Raw genomic sequence first — 26,520 nt, forward strand, 5'->3', positions numbered from 1 at the left:
TCTATCCCGGCAATCTGAAATATATACAGTACTCCTACCACACACCTGTATGTGAGCTATTAGTCTTAAGCATTGCTGTGGTAATATGGGTGATATGCTTGGCCAGATATGGTATAATTCCATGTTTTCAAATTTCTTAAAACAGGTCACAGAATTTGCATTTGTAAAAAGCATTCGAGTTCAAAGGCCAGTCTTAAAATAGAGATGCCAGCTCTAGGAACAAACTAGCTTGTGAAATTACAGCCTATTGTATAACCAAATCCCTCTGTATCTTTAGAAAGTTCAGCAGGTGGATTCGGGACATCTTTTCTGTCGACTCTTTTAAAAGATGTGTTCAGTGACCCAAATCCGATTTAAGAAATCACTTCGCAGGCTAGTTAAACATTTTTTAAATTATTTCAAACATATCTTGAAAATTATACTTTATGGAAGTCCCCCAAGACTGATTTAATCACATTTGTACTCTGGGCAAATTGATGTGGCTCAGAATTAGCACCATAGTGTTAAATGTCTTAAACCATCTGTTACATGCTCTGTACTTTCGAGTTGTCCTTCTTTGTTGTGGTTTATTTGTTGTAATTCCGGTGGAAATGAAGCTGGATCACTGACCTTTTAGACTCCCTCACCAGTCCAGCTCCCGTCCTTCCTGAATTGTGATGAACATTCACATCTGCCGCTTTTGGAGATGTACACCTGATTCTGCTGTGTAGGTCAGCGGTGGTAATGTCCTCAGACAGCCTTGGTGAGCTTGCTGATTGCATTGGGTTTGTGACATTGTCCACTTGAGTGTTTTTGCCAGCTCCAGCAGGCTCTGTGCTGCTCTGGGGATGAATGTCAATGAAGGTGCTAGGAGGGGGCAGGCAGGCAGGCAGGCAAGAGGCTCTGTTGTACAGCCGGATAATGGCATTCCAGGGATCAGCTACTGAGAAGCAGCTGCTGAGTTGCTGGAGAGAACAGCATGATTATCAGCTCTCTGAGGCCTCTGTTTCTTCAGTGAAGCAGGACTGACGGCCCAGTGAAATGTACTCCGGGGACTGAAGATAACAGCACTACCACCTAAAGTCTCCATGACCCACAACTCCACTGATGAAGTGATCTGTTTCATTCTGATGTTGACTGTGTCTTCTGCCAGTGTATCCTTGAGCGAGTTACTTCACTCCAGTTGTCGCTGTAAAACTGGTACAAATCTACGTCACCTTGTAGTTTCATACAGATAGTTGTAATAATAATTGCCTCAACCATAAAGGCAATAATTAGGAGGTTTCAGATCCCATCTGTTTATGAACTGCCTTTGTCTTCTGTTTTTGTTGTAAATATATGTGCACTTGGGTAATCTTTTCCTTGTACAGATGCAAGCAATTTGGAAATAGTTGCTTAGAATAATTTTGTCTGTTCCTTTCTGGATTTTAGATAATCCTATCCAATTCCCACAACAGTCGTTTTAATTTCCAAGTTAACTAGCTAAGATCTTTCAGTCTGGGATGTATTCAGGCTTGCTGATCTGACTTTGAACTTTCCCAGGCAGATTTTTTTTGTAGTCCTTTAATTGAACATGAAACTCTTTACTGTGGTAGTAGACTCACATACAGTATCATTGTAACATTTCCCGTGTTGATATGAATTCCAATACACAGCAAAGCATATGGTCCAAAGTATTCTGAAGCTCTCCTGAACATTGGCAAAACCTTTCTGATGGAACAGTGATTATGAACTTCTTGTAAAACATGCCACTAGATAAAAGACTAGATAAAATCATCATCATAAAATGGCTGTTTTGTGCTATGTTAGAGTAGGATTGGCATAGTTTGACCACCTGACCATAACATAGGAATCTGCAGTATAATGCCATTACCTGGAGAGATACAGTTCCGCTGTACCTGGGAAAGAGGCATTAGTATCCTGTGTTGATGACCATGTCTGAGCTGTGATAATTTCCTTCTGTGGATCTGTGTCTTATTGATGAATGTTCTAGCAGGTGGAGTTATCCTAGTGATTTTGGTCACTTGATGTCCAAATGCTAATTCACTGTTCTTCTAGAAATAGGAGTGGAGACGTTTCTATAATTAAGTGTGGCCTCCAATTCTGTAAAGCTGCGGAGTAAGGGAAGGTAAGATCACTTTATTAGCCCTGTACAGTTTCTTGCATTAGGAATTTGTCTTTTTGCATACCCCAGCTTGCTCTCCATGAGACACACAGACAGGGAGAGAGAAGCCTGGGGTCAGAGTGCAGGGTCAGCTATTGTACAGCACCCCTGGAGCAGTTGGGGTTAAGGGCTCAGGGGCCCAGCGAAGTAGGAGTCCTCTGCCAGCCACGGGATTTGAACCAACAACCTCCCAGCCACAGGCGCAGATCCTTAGCCACAGAGCCACCACGCCACCCCTCGAATTTAGACCATGCCTAATTTGTGCAGTCCCTCCAGAGGCTTGATTCGAGTCGCACACCCTCAGGGGGTCTTCTCACAGCTTCCTCCTGGAACACAGTCCTCTGGGAAAGGTGCCCTGGTCCCTCTCAGCACCCTGAATCCTCTGGACAGCACAGCTGCGGGCAGAGCTCCCCAGCAGAGCCCAGGACAAGCAAGAGAACTGAAAGCCAGGAGCAGGAAGGGCTCTGCTGGGTGGCTGGACACCGGGACACTGGACACTGAAAGGCTGGACAATGGGACAGTGGATGCTGGGATGCTGGGATGCTGGAAGGCCGGACGCCGGGACGCTGGGACGCCGGGATGCTGGCACTGGAGGTGAAGTGTTGCAAACATCAATGCCGGATCGCCGAGGAGAGATAGAGCAGGGTTTAAATACCCAGAACACTTGCTTCAGCCAGAGCCCTCACTACAAGACCAGGTGCTTCACATAAGCTGTCTCCTCGGCGATCAGGAGGGAGCGGAGGCGTGGCCACTGCAGTTGCGACCCGCCCCCTCGTGGACTGCTGTGAAGCCACTGGACAACAGGGGGGCGAGAGGAACACCGAATACATATCAGCCTTCCTGCAGGAGAAGGGTCTGAGTCTATATCTGAATGAAAATAATCATACAATCTTTTCTTTTGATAAAAGTCCGTGATTCTGAGTAGATTGGACACAAAGTAATGCCTGGTTTCCTCCTGTGTTCATATTGCTAGCATGTATTTTTATTTTCCCCTTATCTCAATTTTGAATTAATCATGGATAGCCATGTCCCTTACTTACTGCAGTAGATATTTATGCACTAAAAGAGGAGACAGTTTATCTGTATGGAGCTAAGCTATTATTATATCTTGGGGTTGCAGTGAAGAATGAACAATGTTCTCCCTGCACATACAGTACAGTATGAAGAAACACATTTATATTTCTAGATTTGTGGGATCTGCCCGTTGATTCTTGTTCTATTTTTAGTTCTTGTTTCCGTTCTCACCTGGAAATTAAACTCCACACAGGGTGGAAATAGGCCTGGAAAGAAGAGCTTTGGCACTTTTATTTTTACAAAGCTATGACTTGGTCTAGAAACAGATGTCCCCACATCATGTCTTGTATGTGGACATTTTATCCTCACATTGATGGTACATAGTAACATAACATAGATAGCATACTGTAAAGTACTGTACAAATATCATCGTTACTTAATATTTGCTCCTCCAAAAATAATAAATTATAAGTCTTATTATCCCTATAGCTCTATAATGTGTTTGTGAAGGAACTACTGCTTTGATTAGACATATCTTGAGCTGACTGAAACCACACAGCCCTACAGCCCTGCAGTCTCTCCTGTTTTACTCTAGGGATGGGATGATCCAATAGCACCAGTGCTATTTCCAGTGTTGTGGCTGCCTGTGACGTGAGCAACTGTATGGCATTCATTTGTACCAGCATTCAGAATTCAGAAAATTGTAAGAGTGTTACAAGTACTGTACCTTTCAGTTTGTTTGTTTCAGTGTCTCTGTGTGCAGGTTAAACATTCCATTTTGATTTTGGAACAGTTTGATTTGGTTTAATGTGGTAAATACCGCCCAGCAGTCTGTGCTCTACATGTTTTGCTGCATGATGAAGGCTTTTCTTGCTCCCCTGTGCTTTTCATCCTTATTTAAAAGTTCCTGGTGCTATATCCCCTTCTGACACCTGGCGTGTGATCTCTCTCCCAAGCTGCTGGACTCTGTTTTTCTACAGTCGGACCAGAATGTAGTTAGAATTTTTATTTAGGGCTTTAGGATTTCCAGTCGCAAAACCGTACGAGACCGTACTTCTGCCTTACAGTTATTTGAACCGAAAATTAGCTTCAGCTCATCTTTTCAGTATCCTTCTTCTATCTCATTCTTCTCATTAATTGCAGGCTGACAGAAACATATACAGTAGTCAGGTTGCACTTGAGTGGGGTTCTGCATGTGCTACAGTAACCAAAGGGAAGAGGCTTAAAAAGCATTTTTCACTTTGTCAGGGTAACTGATAAGCCTGTAACTGCATAGCAGGTTCAGCCGATTGAGGAGGCTGGAGTCTGCTCTATACGAGTCAATCACAAGTGCAGGATAGAATAGGTCAAGCCTGGTGCTTTGTTTTGGATAGATTTCCACGGACAGGCTTATGAAGTTGTCATATGGTTGGGCATCAATCTGTTTCCTGCTTCATCTGTGCAGAGTGTACAAGGGCCCTGCTGCTGTTAGAGTCTGAACTGGACTGAGGTGCCCTAGAGAAGCTCTGGAGAAGGACTGTGCTCTTGCCTTAGTGGGCTCTCCTACAGTGGTGGTGCTAGGGGAGGCTGGAGCAAGGGCATTCCTGCACTGTTCTCTTCCTGTACTTGCCAGGACTGCCAAGTGTAAGAGGATGACAAAGGGGATTGGTGGCTTAACTGCTCACAATCTGGTCTGTCAGTATTGTCAGGCAGTTCCTGGAGCTGCACATAGTGAGTAATTCATTGTTCCCCACATGTCTGCATTTACTGCATTTCTATTGGGCGACATACTGGTGCTTGCTCGTGAGAAAGAAGGACCATTACCAACAACAATGCAAAAACAGCAACAACAAAAATCCATTATTTACAGGTATTGGTTCACAGGTAAAGGGGATTCTCTGCAGCCCCCACCTGGATGATGTGACAGCAGCCAGAGTGCGCCAGAACGCTCAACACACACCAGCTACTAGTGAGGAGGAGAGCAGAGCGATGAACCCAGTCCAGAGATGGGGATTATTAGGAGGCCATGATTGGTAAAGGCCAGGGGGAAATTTGGCTAGGACCCCTTCTCTTTTTTAGGTTTTTGCCCTGAGATTTTTAATGACCACAGAGAGTCAGGGCCTCGGTCTTATGTCTCATCCAAAGGACGGCGCCTTTTTACAGTACAGTGTCCCTGTAACTATGCTGGGGCATTAGGACCCACACAGACTGCAGGGTGAGCGCCCCCTACTGACCCCCGTAACACCTCTTCCATCAGTGACCTTAGCTTTCCCAGGAGGTCTCCCATCCAGGTACTGGACACCTGCTGAGCGTCAGTGGGCTGTCAGCTATGAGTTGCAGGGTGACCTTTAGTGTAGTTTCCATAAGCGCATCGTAAATACAGCCCTTGTGTCTTTCCAGCAGAATTGGGCATTGCACGATGTAAATATCAACATGAGCCTGTAGACAGCAAAATGAAGCTTTAATTATACGAAAATGATTAAAATCCTTTTTTAGATGTGCAGTTAACCTGCAGTTTAAAAGATCTGTCTTACAAGGCTGGGTGGAAACCGGAGATTCTCTTAGTTTGCACTTGGTTAGATACATTTTCAGAAATCCTTCTTACGGAGAGAAATACAAGTTGGCTCCATGTGGAGAAATGGCTTGGAGGGTCAGTGGCCTTTAAAGAAAAAAAAATTAGATTTGTTGTCCAACACCCTGCATTCTTGTGTTTGACTTCTTCCATAAAAAATACATACACACATAAAGCATAACAAAAATCACATATAGCTGCATAAAATCACAACAACAGTTCATTACTGGTAAATAAATAAATTGGAAGTTGGGGGGGAATACATTTAATTACCTTTTTTAAGCAGTTTTATTGCTCAGAGGACAAAGGACTTATTATATTCCTTTGAATTTGTGAGCTTTCTCTCATTGTATATGTGCCTCTCTGTGTGGGTTGTCTTTTGGAAAATAAAAAAAAAAGGTTAAAAAATACTGCTTATATCATCTGTTCCTTCCAGCTCAGTTACAGAATTAAAGATATTATCTCCCTTGGAAACCTTTCCTAAGCCATTGCATTTAAAGTTACAAACCCACGTGAAAACACAGTAATTCTCTTTTAAAAGCAATTCATAGACCACTAAGGCAAATACTTCACTTTCCCACGCTTAAGTTTGCTTACATGTTTTTAAATCGGAAATGCTCGATGTCTTGGCAAAAACGTACAGCATAAATCAAGCAGAGTTCACTTCAGGTCGATGGGTTTGCATTCTTTCTAGAAATGCCATGCTGGGCGATTGCCACTGATACTCATTCGCTGGCATCGCAGTGCCAGCGAGAGGCGCGACACTGAGCATTCATCTGGCGTTACCCTGTACCGTGCCTGAGTTGTAGCTCAGGGCGAAGTGAGTTATATAGAAATTCTTCCAAACTGCCAATGGGAACGTAAAAAACCCAACAGCTGGTAACATTTTTTTTAATAGTATATGAATTAAAATCATATACTATATACATATACAACACCTTACACCCGAAGAAGGCTCCACAGCCGAAAAGTTGTTTTCTTTTTTCTCTTATTAGCATGGAATAAACCGATTACTTGTTCCTATGAATAACATCTTTTGTTTCACTTAGTACAATCGGTAGCATTCCTTCAGGACCTGCAGATTTCTTGAGTGCCTCTTCTATGCTATACTCTGCTATTCTATGCTACACTATGTAACATAGAACTTTCCTTCCTCATCCTCAGCCATGTTGTTAATTTCTTTTTCGATATGTAGCTGAGTGAATTATCTAGTTAGTGCATTATAGTGAGGCATTTTCCTTTCATCATCTAAATTTTTTTCTTCATCCCCTTCATCCCCAGTGTCCTGAGACACTTTCGTCCATGTTCCATCATTCTTCTTCTGTTGTTATACGAAGAACTACTACTACAATATTCCTTTTCAGTCATTCTTTGTCTTTCTGATATGTCATAATGATGTGTCGGCTTTATAAGTGTGAGGAGGGTTGGCACATCGGACCAGTCAAGGCTGTGAATTGAAGAAATCATTTGAACAAGGTCTACGTATTGTGCACAATACATGGCCGACTATAAACGGATGGAATTTAAGAAGGAAAATTAAGTGGAGAAGAGGGGTGACAGTGGAGCAGTGGTTAGCATTGCTGTGGCCCTGCTTTCAGTTCCTGGGGTGCTATCTGTATGGAGTTTGTCCTCCCCATGTTTGTGTGAATTTCCTCTGGGTGCTCCGGTTTCCTCCCACGGTCCAGAGACTAACTGGTTAATTGACCTCCGGTAAACCTGGCCCCAGGTGCGAGTGTTTGTGTCTGTGTGTGCCTTGTCCTATCCAGGCTATATCCTACTTTGCAGCGGTTGCTGGCCTGGGATAGGCTCCAGCTTCCCCGTGACCCTTAATTGGATTAAGCGATTAAAAAATTGATGTATGGATAAAAGTAAAGAAAAGAGCGATACAATCATATACTGAAACAAAAAGTAGTATATGCATTGGATACTGTAACTAAATATATCTTAATATGTCACGAATCTTCAGCATTCTAATTGTTATGTCATTTTAAGCTGAGATGGATGTTTGAACAGGCCCTGGAGATGTCAGTACTGAGAACACAGTATAGTTATCATTACCACTGAAGCACGGTCGCAGTCCTCAAATGGTAAAAGCACTCGCTATGAAATTCTCTACAAACAATCGCACTATTGTCACTCAGACGGCATGCAGAGACGCAGTTCATCAACAACAGTGGGAGCTCCATTCCCATCTGTTAAAGACGTCTCTATCTTCTGCTTTTTCCCACAACGTCAGATCTTTGTACTTACATAAGCTGTTCTACTCAGTAGAAGCAAATGGGACTCTCTTTTTTTGGCTGCTGGATCCATTTCAGGTTTTGTAGGTTGTAAAGTATTGTTCAGATTGTACCTGCCGGAATTCTGCATTGTGTTTTCTGTCCATCTTCAGCCTGGATCAAATGTGATGTTTGAATTCGCCTCTGTATCAGGATTGGATTGTTCATAATCCAAAGCAAAGTCTTTCATTTTGAAACCGATGTAGCTTAAATTTGACAATAAAAGTAATGTCTTTGTTGAAAGAATGCAAACGTGTTATTATTAGAAGCATTATAAGCTTGCTAATAAGTTAGCAAAATGGACAAAGAAATATCTGGCACATTTAATCTTGCGTTTTCTTTAAAGGCACTAAAAATCTAATTTTATGTAACAATTAAGTCACACATCATCTATAATTGGAAACATTGTTTTGTAGCTGAGGCATCATGGAACAGAAGTACTTGCTCACTAAACAGAGCCAAATAAGAGCTTGTTTATTATTACAGTTTATTTCTGACCGACTTAGTGGCAACTTCTGGCATCTCTTGTTTGGAGATGGGTTGAAAAGAGAGCACAGAATTCTGGATATGACAGAAAGCGATGTAACATTATTTTAACCCCGCATGTAATAAAGTGATGCACCGTGGCCCGGGTAGCTGTCTGTGTGGAGTTTGTATGTTCTCTTTGTATTAACATGGGTTTCTTCTCATTGCTCCTGTTTTGTTCCACAGTCCAGAGACTCACTGGTGGTTCATTAGCTTCTGGGAAATTGTCCTTGCTGTGTGTCTGTGTGTGTTTGTGTCTTCCTCTGACCTGTGATGGACTGGCAACCTGTACAGGGTGTACCCTGCTTTGCGCCCGCTGCTTGCCAAGATAGGTACTGGCTCCCTCTGAATTGACCACGAACTGGGAGAAGTGGTTAGAAAATGGATGTAAGGAATTTTCCATTTCATTCTAATAAAAGGCCTCTGGTTTGAAATATCCAGAACCTAAAATTGGATTAAATTGTTAATGAACTTGAAGGCTAATTAGCTTCTCTCTATACACTGCGTGTAGTTTATGCTTTATTAACCAAAATATCCATTTTAAAGGTGTTGCAAAAAGGCTTGTAGATCATACTGTGGGACACAGAGACACTGTACATATATAGGTTCTGTTATTGCAGTGCTTCTGAAAATATGTGTCCAGGTTGAGGAGCAGGAACTGCAGTGTGCTGACAACTGTACTGCCTTTAACACTCTTCAGAATCTAAGCATAGTTGAGCGTGTGAAGTGATTTAGGGAGCTCCGAAGACACTGTTTGTTGTTTGTAGTGACGTTTGTGGACCAGTAGGTGGCAGTCCTCCTTCTGGATGAGAAATTCCAGCCCACTACCTCCATAATGTCACATACTGTAGCTGTGGAAGGTGCCATCTTTCAGTCGTAATTCTGCAAAATAAATGTGCTAATAGCATAAGCAGCGCTAATCTGTATTTTAGTCATTTTTAAGTGTAAATGAATGTAAAGGACAATGCAGATCTTCCAGGAAATTAATCAATAAGGATTTTCATTCCTAAGTGCTTGATGAATCCAGGTGGTGGGCCTGCCAAATGCTGCTGGTGGCTGTGATTGTATAAGGGCTTCTCAGAGTGTGAAAGGTTCTGCTCCCGTTTGCAAGAATTTCCCTGCCTGTGTTCCAGTGTCATTACTGTATGTGTCAGTTTGGACCTTAACTCAGTTTCCTGCCCCTTCCTGTCTCTTTTTTTCAGCAAACGTCTGATTTATTGACACAAAGCAGCCATCCCAGCTGTGTGCTTTTTAATTGATGCCTTTTTCCTACCCCTGGAATCCTGGCTTGATCACTGAACATTTCTGTTTGCGTTATAGAAGGTCGCCATTAAGCCTTTTCCCAACCTTATTCAAGAGTCTTTGATGCATAACCGTGGCCACATAATAGCAGGATATATTAATTCAGTAATTTCCTTTTTTTTCTTGCTTGCTGGAAATACATTTAGTATTTCCCTTTAGGGGAAGGTTCCATAATGCTAGACCCCTGGACCTTCATTTTGATTAATGCGTATTTCTTTGTGTTAGATACAAGTCATTAATAACTATACATTATTCATTGCTGCTTCATCTTCTAGAAGCCTGAGGTAGCGCACACAGGGCACGAGGCATGACCCGTATCTCACACACACACACACACACACACAGTCACAGGAACAAATTAAAGGGGTCAACCACCTTGCCTTGTCCCTGGAGGATGGGAGGAAAGTGGAGAACCTGGAGAAAAGTACACAGACGCAGAGACTAGAGGACATACAGATTCCACACAGAAGTCTGGACACCGAAGGCAACCAGCAGAGTGACATACCTCTATAAATGAGATCCTCTGCCTGTGGCCTTGTGAGATAATATGATCGTGTGGACCAGTGGATGAGCACTGTAAACTGGACACAGGTGCAGTGTGCAGTCTAGCAGCAGCCTCTCGGTCTTCAGTGAATCATAAAGCCTGGAGGCTGCGGTTTTGAATGAAGGCTGATTGACTCACAGTCCGGTGTGGGTCATAGTTGAACTCCAGATTAGACTTAAGTGACCCCAGGACAGGGGTGGGGAGTTGTCTAGGCACTCACAGCAGTTAATTACATTTCCTTTGTTTTTAGAAAAAGAATTGGTTGATTGTAAAGAAGAAAAACAGTTTGTGTCCGCTGTGATATCACTGATCATCTGACTGATGTTTTTAAACCTGTAAATACAGACCTTTCCCTTAAAAATGAGTGGACTAATTTGCGTTCTGGCTTCTCTGGAGTGACGGTGAGTCTTCTGAGACGAAAGCTGGTCCATCTTGAGCTCGGCATTTCCCCCACAAAACAGAGAGAAGGGAAGCGTTAACAACAACAACAAAAGCAGTCGCACAAAGTCAGGAGATCCCAGAGAAGGTTTTCAAGAACTGCAGACTGTGCTGCTCCAGCCCGGCTGGGGCCCCCAGAGACAAGCACATTCTGGGAACAGAGCCCTTTTCTGATGTCTGTTGGGCAGAGTCCAGACATTGTTCGTTTGGCAGATGTCAGGGTGCAGTTGTTTCCCAGAACAAGCCCCGTTCTGGGAGACCCCACTCCCGCCCCCTCCCCCACACACACCGAGGACTAAGCCTGGGTGGGGTGGCGATTGCGTTAACATCTGTAACGACTAATATTGTTTTAATGTGCTCTGTCTGTCGCCTGGCTGCAAAACACCATGAGCCATTAAGATCAAGAGCCTGACCTTGCTTTTGATGAGAGTGACAGTATGTAGTTACTGTGCACAATAGTCTTGACTTACTGTATATAACCGTACAGGGGTAATCTCAATAATTTCTTCAGCTGGCTGGTGAGGTGATGTACAGTGAATTATACAATCACATTACTTATACTCTGCAGGTTAACAGCATAGGGGCCTAATGCAAGTACCAGCTCACAGATAAACTGACCACTCAGATCCAGCAGTATGCAGCAGGACAGTTTGGATCCTTTTTTATATGGACTATTTTTGCTGCATCATTTTTATCATTTAAAAAGGACTTTTACAGTAGTTTAAAATGAAGTTTTATCATCTGTTCATAATGATCATATCAATAGGTGGGCATTTGAATGTGAAGTTTTGCATGGATGATAGTGCTGAGATAAAGACTAGGGGCTCCTTAACATGAGCACATGGAAGAGAACCTTATTTCCTATACACATTTATCGTAAGTAAGCTTTTGCACAAAAAAGGAGATTTTTTTAGATAGTTTGACAAGATGGGAAAGTAGGATTTGCACTGTGTTCCTGTTAAACTAAGAAGATTAAACTCAACAGTGTTATTCTGCGCCATAAGCTATAAAGCTTTTCAAACCATAACAAAGAGCATTGTGTCAATTTTCAGTAACAAATTCAGGGCTGAATGTGATAATGTGATATGGGGGAAGTATATCAGGGGAACACTCTAGACCACGAGTTTGCATTAGTAATATCAGAGCATTCTGTCACATTGATTTATGTCCTCAAGACATGTCCTTGAATCAACCTCTTCTGGACTTTTTTCACAAGACTGTTCCTGATGTAATGTCAACTTTGAAATGCAAATAAGAGATTTGGGCAGAAAAAATGCCAGAGTTGCATTTACCCCCAGAACACAGCAGATCAGAAGTGAAACACCGGCCGAATACCTTTTGATGGTGATTGAAATAAGGCTTTTAACCCTTGACGCAGCTGGAGCAGAGTTGGAGAATGCAGTGTCCCAGCTGCTTTCTGGCAGCACTGGTGCCGGGGTTGAGCTGTAGATGAGCTGTGCCTGGAGAAGAAACTGGTGCCTGCGCTGGTGGGGGCCGCCTCACTCTTTCCCTCTGCAGGGGGGGGTGGCCACGTCTATGTGCTTTGAGTCGCAGCACAAAAGAAGCTGGAGGAGATTGAGGCTTTTGAAAACCTCCAGTCCTTGAAAGTCTGAACATGCTGTGCTTTTTAAACAAGTCGGCGTCTTCTTTTTTTATGGTATAATCCTCCTCAGTTTTCCCCGCTCACACAAGTGCTTTTCGGTTCTCGGTTGTACCATCAAAAGCACAAAAACAAAATTATATATAAACTGTTGTAGACATGAGTGTTGACAGCCTCTGCCTCCAGCAGTGTTATTCACTGAAACAGTAAGTGTAATAGTTTGTTCCTCTATAATTATGTGACAGATACGACATTTTTTTGTCTCAGAAGTGGTAAAGATTTCTAGTGAATTCATTTCAAATATAGGGTGTGAATATTTAAAAATGTATATATTGATAGTATGTTTATAAATGTATATTTTGAGAAAGGCTGTCTCTGATCTAGTTTTATAGCTTTGTACCTGAGGGATGTGTGTGTATATGCACATACAGTATATATGCTTGTGCAAATAAAAGACCTCATCACTATTGCAGACGTTTATAGCCAGATGTCAGCAAGCTCCTGCTGGCAGGAAGGTCATAGTCTTGAACTTTTCATTCCTCAGTCATTCTTTGTCTTTTGCTGCTACATCACAGTGGAGTTCTTTCCTTCTCAAAAGGATAATCAGCAGTCTTTGGCATGCCAGTTTGTAATGCAAGAATAATTATTGAATGCATTTAAAAATGCTTCATTTGTTTTGTGTTTTCAGCTTCTATCAGTAAAAGATAATGGGCAAGGTTGATATACTGTATTTGCCTGTGCACTGCTGTGTATGATCAACTACAGTACTTCAGTTATCACAGCGGGGGAGAAACCATTGTGATAGTTCTGTACTGAAACCCTTACCAGACTTCTGTAGTCTGCAATGACATGCACGCATATTCAGAGACCCACGCTTGTGCATTTAGTACGTTGTTTCAATGTTAACACCTGCAGCGGCTACTCATGAGAGGTGCTCTGCGTTGCTCAACCACATCTAAGACCAGACTGAGAAACGTGTGTTTGCTAACACCTCATGTAGCTGGTGGACTTTTTTTAACCTGTGACTTTATAATCGCCACCTCCCACTCCCACTGCCAAGTGCAACAAGACACCAAAAGCAAAAAACAAAAAGTTGCTGAAAAGTCAATAATAACCATTACAATCCTTTGTAAACAGAGAAGCCATTGTCTTAGGGCATTGTGTTTAGAAATGGAAGGTTTTCCTTTTATACAGCCGCTGTTAGGAATCACCATCTTTGAAGCGACTTGGGTTGGTGATGCAACTTTGTTACACGAGAGAGAGAAAAGCGAACTGCTTGCATGTGTCCCTCCCAAGCCTTGGTCTCGACACCATGAACGTTTTTTTCATGGTGTTAGTGGGCGGCTGTGTAGCGCCAGGAAATCCCCAGTCACTGGAGCTCTGCTGCCCGGGGTTCGAATCAGTGACATCTAGGCCATGGAGCCCAGGCTCTGCTGCAAATGGAGGCCTTCTGCATGATAGAACCCTCCATCGGTGCAAGTAGAAAGTACTGGGATGGTTGTGTTTTAAATGTTGTAGAGATTATTTCAGGATTACGTGGTATTCTGTGTATGCTACACTAGCTCTTTAGTAGTTTGGATTTGTATTGCAATATAGACATACTATATAATATTTGTAGTAAAATATTTTGTACTTTAAATTTATTGCATGACAGCTTTTTTACAGTTTGAGAGCTATGGAGGACGCAGCCTAGACCTGATTAGCATTCCAGTGCAGGCAGCGCCATCCAGATTGAAACTTCGATAGAGATTCCTGTTCATGTCTGCGCAGGCATGCGAGTTTCTACTGATATGCAATGTAGGCTAAAAAAATGGTATAGTACAAAAACACATGTATACAAGCGCACACAATCCAAAAAGCTACGCAGCTGGGCGTACAAAACCAAACACAAAGGATCTGCAAAGGGCAGCGAGCCACACACTCACAAACACAGTCTCTCATCACCCACTCACTAACATTAATTTTGTCCATCCTACTCTATCTGGCACATCACAGTTTATTATGGCCAGATCTGAACAGCCAGTGCTGGTGGACTCTTAGGATCTCCCATGTATTTAACTCTTCAGCCCCAACAACTGTTAAGACTATCAGTCTTTGAATTTCTTTGGCTGTCTTAAGTATTCCTATAACCCCCAGCTCCTGCCCACACTGTTAAATCTTTAATTTATCTCTTTGAGATGCTGTATAGGTCAGACAAGAGCACAGCGCTACAAAGGCAGTATTTTTTCAGTATTTTCTTAAAGTACAGTGTTTGTACACTTTACAGTTGCAACATAATCTAAACTTCTAGTTTAACTTTGATAATGTTTGTTAACATTTGTTACACTGTCACACTGTTAACCAAGACAGCCTTCCTGATCAAGTTATCAAAACATGATAGGCTGTGTGTACAAGGAAACATGAACAAAATACTTGTAAGAACAGAAAGTAAAATAATGTACATTGTCCAGTCCTGCACTGTTTGTAGTTAGAGGGAAAAGGCCTTTTATATCTAAATTTATAGCCATTGCCTAGTTTTCCTATAGAATTTCTACCACCAAATTACGCTCCTGCTTGAATTGTGTGCATCAGATCCTACAGAATGTGCTAGGATAAGGCCTGGGTATATGGTAGGGAATCTGTGTGTATATACTGTATACTGTATATTGAGATCTTTTTCTCATATATTGTTTTCAGATTGATATCATTGATTTTTGCAGTTTTGTGGCAATAATCCAATATTTTCTCTTTTTTAATGAGGTTTGAAGACCTGTCCACTTGGCCGTTTAGCATTTGGAATGCTGAGCAAACACTGAATAATGTTTTAGTTGATTATAGAGTTAATATTGATTGCCTCCCTATTTCTCACTGCTTGCACACTGTCTTGTTCAGTATGTTAGGTTGGGTTTTAAACCGGTAAGTGTACATTTTGTGTTATATGCCCTCCCAGTTAGGATTTGCCACTGGGAACAAGGAGACGTCTGTAGTATGTTTTGATGGGACCATGGTCAGGCCATTCACTTTTTTGGAGTCGGTGAGCTCCACAGAGCCACAGGGGACAGGCAGCAAAAGTGGGCTGCTCCTCTCTGAGGACGCTGCAAGCTCAGAGGCTGCTATCAGGACCAGTGGTTGCTGGTAGTGGTAAGCCAAGGGCAGTTGGCCAGTTCACGTCCATCCACTGCTGGTAGTGCTTGGCCAGTTGTACTCAACCGTGTGAGTCCCCTGATGCAGCCATGCTAAGCTTATGATGTAACCCAGGTTTAAACTGGAGATGTCTGGACTATAGGGCTTAACCTGCTTTTAAACCAAGCACCTTTATGGGTTGAACAGTTCTAGAGGGATACGTTCCAGATTGCTAGGCAGTGTAAAATGAGTCAATACACAATACAGCTTGTACAATTTGTGAGGGTTAGAGAGACGATTGGTATTTATTGTGTATGTTCTGTAACCAATATTTAAACTCCTACTCTCTTTTCAATTGAATCATCAAATGCTGAGTGTAAAAGTTTGCAGGCCTGTATTTTCCCAGTTTAAAAACTCTGTGGCACTGCTGTGGCATGAAATCGCTAAAACATTGTCAGGATTAAATTGATGGGGGGTGAAACGGCAGTGACAATCCATCTTAAACAATTATTCAAGACAAGTACTGGAAGCACTAAATCCCAGATATAAGCAAACCCTCAGATAGTATGGCTCTTAAAGCTTTTACTGTAACATGCTGGAAGTGCAGGGCAGGAACAGGGCTGGCACAGATTATGGGTTGGTTTTCCTTAGGGAGGAAATAAAGTTTAGCCTTTAACCACAGGAATTCTGCAGCAGCTGGAAAGGACATTCATATCTCAGGATGGGTTGGAGGTGTATCTGATGATAGACTGATCTCAGGATCACCCAGACATCTATGGGTGCATGTGTGATTTTTGTGCGTAAGAGTGTTTTTATTTTAGTTAGTGTATGTAAGTGTCCTATGTTGCATAAGGCAACAATTTTAGTTTGCTGAGCTTATAATGCAGCAGTACTGCTGAATTTGTATCTCCTTAGACAGCACAGCCTCAAACAAATCCATTTAGTGATAACAGAGGCTTACGTGCTGATAACATCAGGTGCATTTTTTGTCTTCACTTTGTAGTTTGATTGAGACTTTGATGGCTATCATACAGGGTCTGGCACAGATGGCCACACAAAGTGTGTTTGAGCAGCGAATGCAGAAATTCGTTGGGGAAATTGAACAGTTCTGCTGAGTTAACTGCATTTAAAAAATCAGAATGGATAAGAATAAAAAAGAAAGTCTGATATTGCACTGGTTAACTCTTGAACTGGCTTCCTCACAGACGTTGTTCAGTAACTTGTCTTTTTTTAGGGAAAATCAGGTGCAAAATTAAATTTGTATTAAAATACTTCAACACACCTGCCAATTATAAATTGCAAACCCTGTTGAGGCATCGTGTATCCTATCATGAGGTACTAGGTTCATATTTTAGCTTAGTGTGACTGGAAATTTAGTGGATGTCTCTCTAGTTGTAAGACAGAGCCTGTCCTCTCCTGAACTAGATGAAGCCAGAAAGGCCCAGGACAAGCCAGGGTCTCAGCTGGGTCTCTGGACATTCCTGCCACCTCTGTGAGCTCGGTCCCCACGCACAAGACTGCGTCCCTGCTCACTGTCCTGCTGCTGTGGAATGAGTGGAGACCGGAGGCTCCCTCCTGGACAATTTGGACAGACAGCTTTCCAGGACTGCCACCCATTCCAGCCATCTGCCTTTCCCTGTGGGGCCTGGTCCGTTCCTCTTCCCTGTACCTCGGCGTGTCTCGTCTGTGGCAGTGGTGCGGCTGGCAGATCAGCGAGGGAGTGATGAAGACGTCATCAGTAATGCGCGTCTCTCTCTCTCTCTTTCTGTCTCTCTGTCCTGCAGTGTGGTGTGAGCAGCACCTTGGCAATGCCTCCTCCGGCCGACATCGTGAAGGTGGCCATCGAGTGGCCTGGTGCCAACGCCCAGCTCATTGAGATTGACCAGGTGGGTCAGTGGCATCAGTCCTGCCACCGATGAGTAGGGACTGCTGGGCTGAATCACTTCCTGCGCGCGAACCTCACAAGGCCATGATCAGAAAATACAGAGCTGGTTCTCATTTAATAATAATAATTCCTTACACTTATACAGCACTCTTCTGGACACTCCACTCAAAGCGCTTTATAGGTAATGGGGAATCCCACTACCACCACCAACACCCACTACTAGTGTGCAGCCCCAGCTGGATGATGTGACGGCAGCCAGAGTGCGCCGGTACACTCACCACCACCAGCTATGAAGCCAGTTCATGGATGGGGATTATTAGCCTATTGTTATGTCATTTGGGGACTTGTTAACAATTTGTCCCAGTGTCCCGGCTATCCCCCTCCCTGCCATTTAAAGGCTGAAGCCTTTGTGGAGGTTAAAGTCTGTTTCCTGCCCCCGACTCCCTGAACTTCAGTGTTCAGCCTTTTGGTAAAGTGCTTTCAGATTTTATTATTGTGAGGACAGGTACAGTAAAAGTGTGAACTGCTCTTAACAAGCACATTAAATTACTAAGTTCCTTCCTTATTCACAGAGCGTACTTCTTCTGTCTTTTGTTGAGACAATGTTTCCATGCGATAAATCGATAAACCGATAAAATTGTAGTTTTTCTTTGTTAGAGGACCTGTCCTTTAACATTTTGTACAGGTACAATCTACAGCATTCACATTGTGTGTTGGTATAAGAGACAATTATTCAGATAAAGTAAAACGTATTGAATAAAAAGAAAATAAGGCTAGCACAAACTGGGCAGCAAACAAATTGAAATAGCAATATTAAAAAAACCTGTGTGGTATAATTTATAGAAATTCATAGCATCTTCATGCTTTTATTTCCCCTCGCTGTCACCCAGAGGTTTCCCACAACTCTCAAGTATTCTAGTGACACTGAGATTTTTAAATGTAATGACTGAGGAAACGCAGAACCCCAAATTGCAATTGAATAATCTAGGTACCTGCAACTGACGACAGAATTCAATTCACAGTAAAATTCTAATTCAAGGGGCAGTCAATATTAAAAAATACATATAGAAGCAAATGTGAACATTTCCATGCTCACAGTTAATGAATGCATGAAGCCCACAGACAGTGGACATAGTCCTGTAGTCCAGAGGTTAGTGAGTCAGGTCTGGGCTGTATCGTTAGCTGACTGATACCAGGATTCCCCAGATGGCGACACACAGCTCACTGTCTTCGTTTGGTGGGTTAGGGTCTCCGGACTGGGTACTCTGGTGGCACTGCATGACTCTTTCCACCCACACTGCCTCTCCTGCGGTCACTGTGGGCCCTGCAGTGTGAGAAGGGGCACCTGGCACATTGCAGGGAAGCACAGCAGCGAGCCGAGTAGAGAAACAAGTGAGGAGTTCCAGATTATGCAGAAAGAAGATGAGTGGCAGTTTCGGATTTCACATCACTGAAACAAAATCTCAGAACACAAAAACCCCAAGGCTTCCCACCCGCCCTCAACACACCGATATGGTGACGAATTGCATACAGACGGTCACAGAAACAGTGTAGCTCACGCAAACGCGCAAGCCGCTCCACACAGACACACAACACGGGTCTCCCCCTCGCTGAACACACACACACACACACACACACACACACACACAGACGGACTGCTAGCACACTCTGCCCTCCGCCTCACCTCTTTCACAGCCATGGAAGAAGAACACAAACAGCGTGTGAAAGAGAAACAGCCACACACGTGGATATATTGACGCCTCTTCCCTCTCTCTGAGCTGACCCTGCTCTTTCTTTTCCTTCCTCCCGCATTCGGCTTGTCGAATCGCCTCTTCTTGGACGTTCTCTGTAACTTTCTCCTCTAGTTCTGATGTCAACCTCACTCCCTTCACGTTCACCATGTTCATCGCTCTGTCTCTCAGCCTCTCCTCTCCTTCCTACCTTTTCATTCAGTTCAAGGTAAACTCACTACACTGGAGCAGCATACCACAACCGCTGTGATGGACAGAACATATAAAGATTACAAACAAGACAAAGCTATTTGTCCCATATATCTTATTTGCTTCTTATTACGTAATTGTTCTGCGGATCTCAGCCAACTGTGTCTTGAAAGAAGCCAGGGTATTCCTTCTGACAACATGGCTGGGTAGTTTATTCCAGACACCCACAAGCTTTCTGTGTGAAAATACCTTCTGTTCTCAATTCCAGTTTCACTTTTCTGTAGTTTCCACATGTGGCCCCTGGTGTGTCTCACTCTGGATCCTGAGGCAGTCCAATAGGTTGAATTTGCACTTGAGGAACTTTGAATACTTTGGAGATCTGTGTTGAAGACTGAAAACATTGAGTTCTTCAGTCTGTCAACCACTTCATTTAGGGTGGAACTTAGTTCAGTCTACCTGTGCGCTCTTCACTGGGCCAAATTCTAAAGTAAGATTCCAAAGCGATTCCAGTAATAACATTTTTGGAACTTGGTAACAGAAGTAATCTTCAAAATTCTTATTAGCTATTACTAGTAAATTGCACAATTGTAATATAATATCTCTCAATTTAACTTTGACATTTTTAACTTGTCTAAAAATCAGTTTTGCCTTTTTATTGCCTTAACTCATTGTCTAAAGGTAAAAATGCAGAGTATAAACATATCTTTGAATATTTACATGTAGGGTTACTTGTCATAACATGTACACACATTATATATACTGTAGTATGCTTGTAACGTGTTGTAGCAAACCTCTAAACACATGAAGGCTGGATATTTTTGTTAAGGTTTGATGTTAATTGCAGGCAGTTAAGATGAGCTTGATGAGACTTTCATTCTGATGTTGTTAATCTTACGAACAAGAATTTATCAAATCAAGACATATTTGCGAAAAATGTGCCATGTCTACTGGACCCTACCATGTTAACATGAATGTTATACATCTCCAAGCTCAAAACAGACAGACCCAACAACAAACATCTGCATCATGACTTTGCGAAATCATTACAGGGATTGAGGCAGATGGTTATTAAGAAGGATGGCTTTGAATCCATGGGTGCCGACATTGTGCAACACCACGTCGTTCCACTGTTTGTGGAGCAGCTCATTATTGTTTTGGAGGAGGGGGTCAGACTTTCACAAAAGATTTGCCACAAAGTCGTATAAAAAACCTCAGATTACAAATTCATTTTACATTTTGGAGAATGTGAACCTTTCATTTCAATATATTGAGTCTCCTTCTGGTTCTCGAACCCCCCTGGGGCTGCAGGAGAGGAGGTGGGGCATCTGAAACTCACCCTGTCTGTTTGTTCTTTGCAGAAGAAGCCTCTCTCCTCCATCATCCGGGAGGTGTGTGACGGGTAAGGACCTCAACATATCTTCACAAGGAATATTCTGCCAGAAAATCAACGACAACAAAAAAAATGGTTTCCTTCTGTCCAAAAATCAAACAGGAGCATTTAAGCTTCCTACAGGGACTCTTCAATTATTAATTATTATTAACCAAAGCGGTTTGTTAAACATGTCAGTGGGTACAGAGTTAAAAGAGTTGGCTGATCTGGCTGTACCTCTACTAAAACACTGTTGCTGGGGATTTTTTCAACAGAAATGTGTGAGCGGTTGTTTTTCTTGTCCTTGGTCCTCTCCTTACTTTTCTCTTAATATTTGTCTTGTGATAAATACTGAAATAAGTGCTAGGACTTTTTTCTTGGTCTTTTGCTACTGACACGCTGTATTTAATAAGATAAGACCACTTTATTAGCCATTTACAATTTCATGCATTAGGAATTTGTCTTTTCACATACCCCTGTTTGCTCTCCATACAGGGAGAGAGAAGCTTGGGGTCAGAGCGCAGGGTCAGCCTGGAGCAGCTGGGGTTAAGGGCATTGCTCAGGGGCCCAAAGAAGTAGGATTTCTTTGCCGGCTGCAGGATTTGAACTGGCAACCTTCCAGGCACAGGCGCAAATCCTTAGCCACAGTGCCACAGCTCCAAATGGAAATATTTTCACAGCATAGAGGAAAACCATGGGCCTGTAGTCCAGAGTGTGCTAGTTTGAGAGTGGGCATCGTCATTAGGAGAGTAGCTTGGTTTCCCAAAGGGAGCAGTACGCAACTGTGCTGTTGGGGGTGGCAGTATGAAGGTCAGCCTCTCCTTGTGATATCAGTGAGAGCTGCATCTAAGCTCCACCTGGTGCTTCAATTAAGGCGATTGTGCGATGGGCTCACAGTGTGAACGGAGGGAGAGTGTTGTCTTCAACTCTCTTCTGCAAGTACGAGGGTTGTCTTGACTGTATTGTAACACAAAAGTCCCTCCTGTGTTTTCACTGTGCTTACCTTCCCTGGTCCATGGAAATACCACTAAGTTCAGAACTCTTCTCTCTGAAGCAGAGACATTGAGCTGAGGAGGTGCTGTTGGCTGTTGATTTGTTGGATGACATTTTATACCCTAGTCCTGCCTACTTGGTCATTCAAGGTCCCAGACTCTGTAGAAGCAGGTGTATTGATCCTAGAATCCTGGCTAAAGTCCACTCTGGGTTGATATAATCTAGCTTTCTTAAAATTCGCCCTTAATTCATGTGGTGAAGCAATTTCTCACTTGTCTATCTGATCTGGCACGTAATGGCTGCCTTGCGTCTCCCAGGTGGGAGCTGCACTTCGTCAGTGGATGCAGTGATCCCGCTTTTCAGTGTAAAGCATTTTGACATCCTCTGCAGTAAAATGCACTATGTAAATGCAGTTAATTAATTATTAAATTTAGGTTTCTTTGCATAAAACATCATCCAGATACACTAATCATAATAAATAATGATTTATAATCCAGTTATTATTTTTCTATCACAACATGTAGTAATAGAATTGTTTCGTGCATTTCAATTTCACAGAGAAAGGGTAAAACTGTTATAGTTGACTCTGAAGGAACTGACATAGGCCCACGTTAAGTCAAACGTAACTGCAAAATATTTTGAATGAGAAATTTTTGTGGTGTGTCCAGGACTACGTTTGCCTTCAGTGACTCAAGCATGAATGTGAAGGCTATTGTGTGCCTTTTCGCCTGGCTGAGCAGAAACTGCTTTAGAAGTGTTGCTTGTGCAGCAAAGAAAAGACTCAACTGTCCTTCCAGCCCCCCCTCACCCCAAACTAATAGGCTGTAATAAAGGAGGGTTAATGGTTCACAGATGGAAGCCAGGCTCAGCTCTGGAAGTGTCTGCTGCTTACATAATCACCCTAATTACACTGCTTCTGTCGAACACTGCTGCTTTTACAGTGCCTCGTCCCTCCTCTCAATTCCTCTCTCTCACCCCCTCTCTGTATCGCAGCCTCCCCACAGCCCTCTGCTGTCTTCTCCAACACCCACTTTCTGTTTCCTCCTGCGTCGTTTCCTCCCCTCTCTTCCCCTCTCTTGACACGTTGTCCTCCTCCTCTGCGGTCGGTGTCTCCCCTTGATTTTCTCTTTTGACTTCTGTCTTAGCCTGTCAATGTCCCTCTTCGTCTCTTAATCTTCCACCATCTGTCTCCCTCTCTCTTTTTCCTCTTTCGACGTCTTTTTTGACCTCCTTCTCGCCTTCTGTTTCTGAATTTTGCGTAATCATGGAGAGAATAACAGTAGGAAAAACCATGCAGAATTTCAGTACAAAATATGAGATACAAGAATCAGTATTTGGTACTAAATAAAGACGCAATGCAGATCGCAAATAGAATAATAAAGCTCCACAGCCATGCCCCATTTCACAATTCTTTCTTGTTTTTAAAAGTGCTTAAAAGTGCACTGGGTGCCTAAGTGGTCATTGTGGCACCTGTCTATGAAAAGATCTTTCAGTGAATAAAAATATGTTGACCCTACACGACCCAAATTGCTGCTGCTGAATATAGGCAACAAAATAATCAGACTGTAAAAACCCATTTAGACGCATAAATTAACTGTAATGAGAAAATCAATCATAAAATATCACATTTATTTAGTGTTAGCAGACACAGATGCCAGTTAGCTCTGAGTTAGTCCTTCCACTAAAAGCATCCTGAGACAGGAATTGATCTAATTTGAATTTTACCACCAAACAAATGAGTGATGGCCAAAAATGGTTGCAAACCTCAGTTATTCCTGGAAGTTATACAGTGGAGGGGGAAATATATCATAAAGTATGCAACCATACAGCTTTTTTGAGAAGAAGGGAGATAAGAATCTGACTGCTTAGCATTTCTGCTCAGTTTTTCTGAGCTGGTGATATATGACAGCAAGTTCACTCTAGATACTTGGTGTCTAATACTATTTCATGAGTACATCATGAAATACTGTATATTAGACATATTGCTTTCCTGCTGCATTCATACAAACTGCATGAGAATGCCTGGCTCGTAAAATCTGCAGTGGAAGTGTTGTACAGATCAAGTCTTATATTTTTCCCTGGATCGTCTCAATCTGAGTTCTGTAGGTGAACATTTTTCATTGTTTTAGGTAACATGTCTGTAGAGAGGGCTAGTGAAGACTAATCATCACAACACTGAATTCAGAAGCATGTACAGGTTTTAACATGATCTCAGAGCTATATAAAAAATGTCTGGTTTTCTCAGTAAAGATATGGGAACATGTAGTAACTTACCTCTTCAAAGTCTGACCTGGGGGGAGTTTTAAAACCTAAATACACTGGTGGTTGAAAGTGCTCCGTCACCTGGACAGTCTTATTGAAATACTGAAGCTATTGAATATTGAAGCTAAAAAGCTTCATGGAAATTCTGCTGCCATCATTGTCTTTTTCACTTTAGACTCAGGAAGCGTAGGACAGGAGCTAGATTGAGTTCCTTCTCATTCTCATTTTCATTATAATGACTTGTACAGCCAAACTAAACCCTTAAAGAATAAAAAGTATATTAGCTTTTGTTTTCCTTGTTAATGTTGTGTCAACATTCTGTAGTTTGACATCTATGGTACATCACTGTTGGTTCAAGAGTGGCATCTTCTGCTGTGGATTGGTACAGTATGAGTGAAAACCACACCAGTGGGTTACAGGCTTTTTCTCTGGTGCAGCTCCATGTAAAACACGCTGCACATCACCATAGTTCAACTGGGGACTGGGATAACTCAGCTCCTACAAATACCATGTTGCACTGTATTAGAGTGGAGGATTTATTGACAGGTGGGTAATGCAAGCTTCAAGCGGTTTTCTTTTTCAAATATTTACTACAAAATACATCTTGTGAAAAACCTACAAAGAGGTTCAGCTGAGTCACACACTGTAGATACACTTGATATAGTGGGCTGTGTGGGATATGAAATATATATTGAGTGATGTAAAAAATTTAGGAAATAATGTTGCCTCCATTACTCATTTTGTTGTTCAGTTTTTAGTCCCTTCAGTGTATATATATGTTTGAAATCTTTAAAAATGACTACAAAAATGCATTGGATTTGTTGGTTGGGAATTGTACTGTATGTCTCAGTAGTTATAATTAGTACTATTATTCGTTTTGTTAACACTACTAATTCAATGCAGCTGAGAGGATTTTTCCAAATCAAGTTTATACATTAGTTTGTAAAATACGAACTTACATTTTATTGATACATACATGATATTCAATGTCAATATGCATGTAGAAATAGCCACCAGCAGGATTAACTGTATTTATAATTAAGATAGCAGCGTTCTACAATACCCTCAACCTTAATAAAGTTAGAAAGAATGTCAAACAGATGGTAGTCCTAATTTTATTAGTGTCCTAACAACCTGTTGTGCTGGAGGCAGTGTTCTGCAAAATAAAGGAAGTCAGCTATTATGTTCACAGTGTTCTGATGCATTTGCTATATTTATCCATTAAGCATAATCAGCTAAAAACCCCTCCGATAAACAATACATTTCTTGTTTTATGCTAAAGGACTGATAGATTGCTGAATTGCAACTTTCCTATTCTTATTCACCCTTCCATTTTCTAACCTATTATTCTTATTTTATTATTATTGAAATCTGGTTTGGGCATTTGCAGTCTGCTACTCAGTTAATATTTATAATTAGCAGCTAAGTAGGAACAGAACTTCAGAATTCAGGTTGTTCACTTATTTCTGCTGTGTGGAAGAAATGGCCTGCAATCCACACATTTTTAATGAAAAATTTATGCTCACATGATGATTGCCAACAATCAAATGTAGATATACAGTATAACCCCGCCAGACTCGCAGCAACAGTTCTGTGCTATTTGAAAATACAAAAACCTGGGTTCTGTCATGCCTGCAAAGACTGTGCCCCCTTCTGTGTGTGACTGTATTTAAAACTAGTCTGAGCTGAGGCTGTGCTTTCTTCTCTGTAGCTGGTCTCTGTCGGGCTCTGATCAGTTTGCTCTGCGATATGCTGACGGTCCCCAGCTCTACATCACAGAACAGGTGAGTTTAATCCTTGTACCGTACAGTCCGTGTCATGTTAGCTTATTACAGTTGTATAGCCCCATTGCGACACACCATTTCAGTGTGAGATTACCTCTGACATTTACTGTAGCACTTTGTACAGCTAGCCATTACTAGAAAGCAAAGTAAACATACTACGTGAGGCTACTTCTGATGTTGGGAAGATTTTTTAAATGAATGACGTGTACTCTTAGATTTGAAATCTGTACTTCTGTTTTCATATGAATGGGGGATGCCAAGAACAATTACTTCTTTGGCTACTTCTTTTCGCAGCTAAAAAAGCGGATTTTGTCAGCACTAATTTGACCATCGAAGTTTAGTACTCAATTGCCATATGGTAACTAGTATCATTTATGTGCTGTAAGAATTGCTTCAAAGAATTTGCAAGGGTCAAATCCCACATAGTAAAATACTCTTAGGTACTGAATGTAATGCTTTCCGAAGACAACAAGGGCTTATTATTTGGCTTAAAATTAAAGCTTTGCCCTCTAAAATGTATAGAAATTAGACCATTTTAATAATTATGATTTTACTTCTTCCCAACTTCTGCTCTTCAGAGTGGCTCCTGAACATTGCCCTAGGTGGGTGATAAGAAAGATGGGGCTGGATGGGATTTGTCAGCTCTGCCCTTCGACCTCATTGCTTGTAGGATGCCTGCTGGCTCCTCATCGACCCCTTTCTTATAAGATCATAGGCAACTGGTCTCCCTCTTATCAACCCACATGCCTCCTTGTGTCTGGGCCCTGATGGTCCCTGGAGTGCAGTGCATCA

General features: G+C 42.2%; 1 protein-coding gene across 9 annotated transcripts in view; it reads left to right on the forward strand.

The window, feature by feature from the left end:
• Window positions 1–26,520, forward strand: part of LOC102695494 (engulfment and cell motility protein 2) — a 70,459-nt gene that overhangs the window by 7,180 nt on the left and 36,759 nt on the right. For 8 of the 9 annotated variants that reach the window (XM_015364853.2, XM_015364856.2, XM_015364855.2 and 5 more), the window contains exons 2-4: window positions 17,280–17,381; window positions 20,679–20,719; window positions 25,656–25,728. In XM_015364853.2, the coding sequence (XP_015220339.1) occupies window positions 17,304–17,381; window positions 20,679–20,719; window positions 25,656–25,728 (192 nt within the window). In that variant the 5' untranslated portion in view covers window positions 17,280–17,303. Of the gene's footprint in view, window positions 1–12,580; window positions 12,600–17,279; window positions 17,382–20,678; window positions 20,720–25,655; window positions 25,729–26,520 lie in introns of those variants that run through there. The other variant, XM_015364854.2, reaches the window with a different exon arrangement.

This window comes from Lepisosteus oculatus, chromosome 16, assembly GCF_040954835.1.
Source record: "Lepisosteus oculatus isolate fLepOcu1 chromosome 16, fLepOcu1.hap2, whole genome shotgun sequence".
Lineage (NCBI taxonomy): Eukaryota > Metazoa > Chordata > Actinopteri > Semionotiformes > Lepisosteidae > Lepisosteus > Lepisosteus oculatus.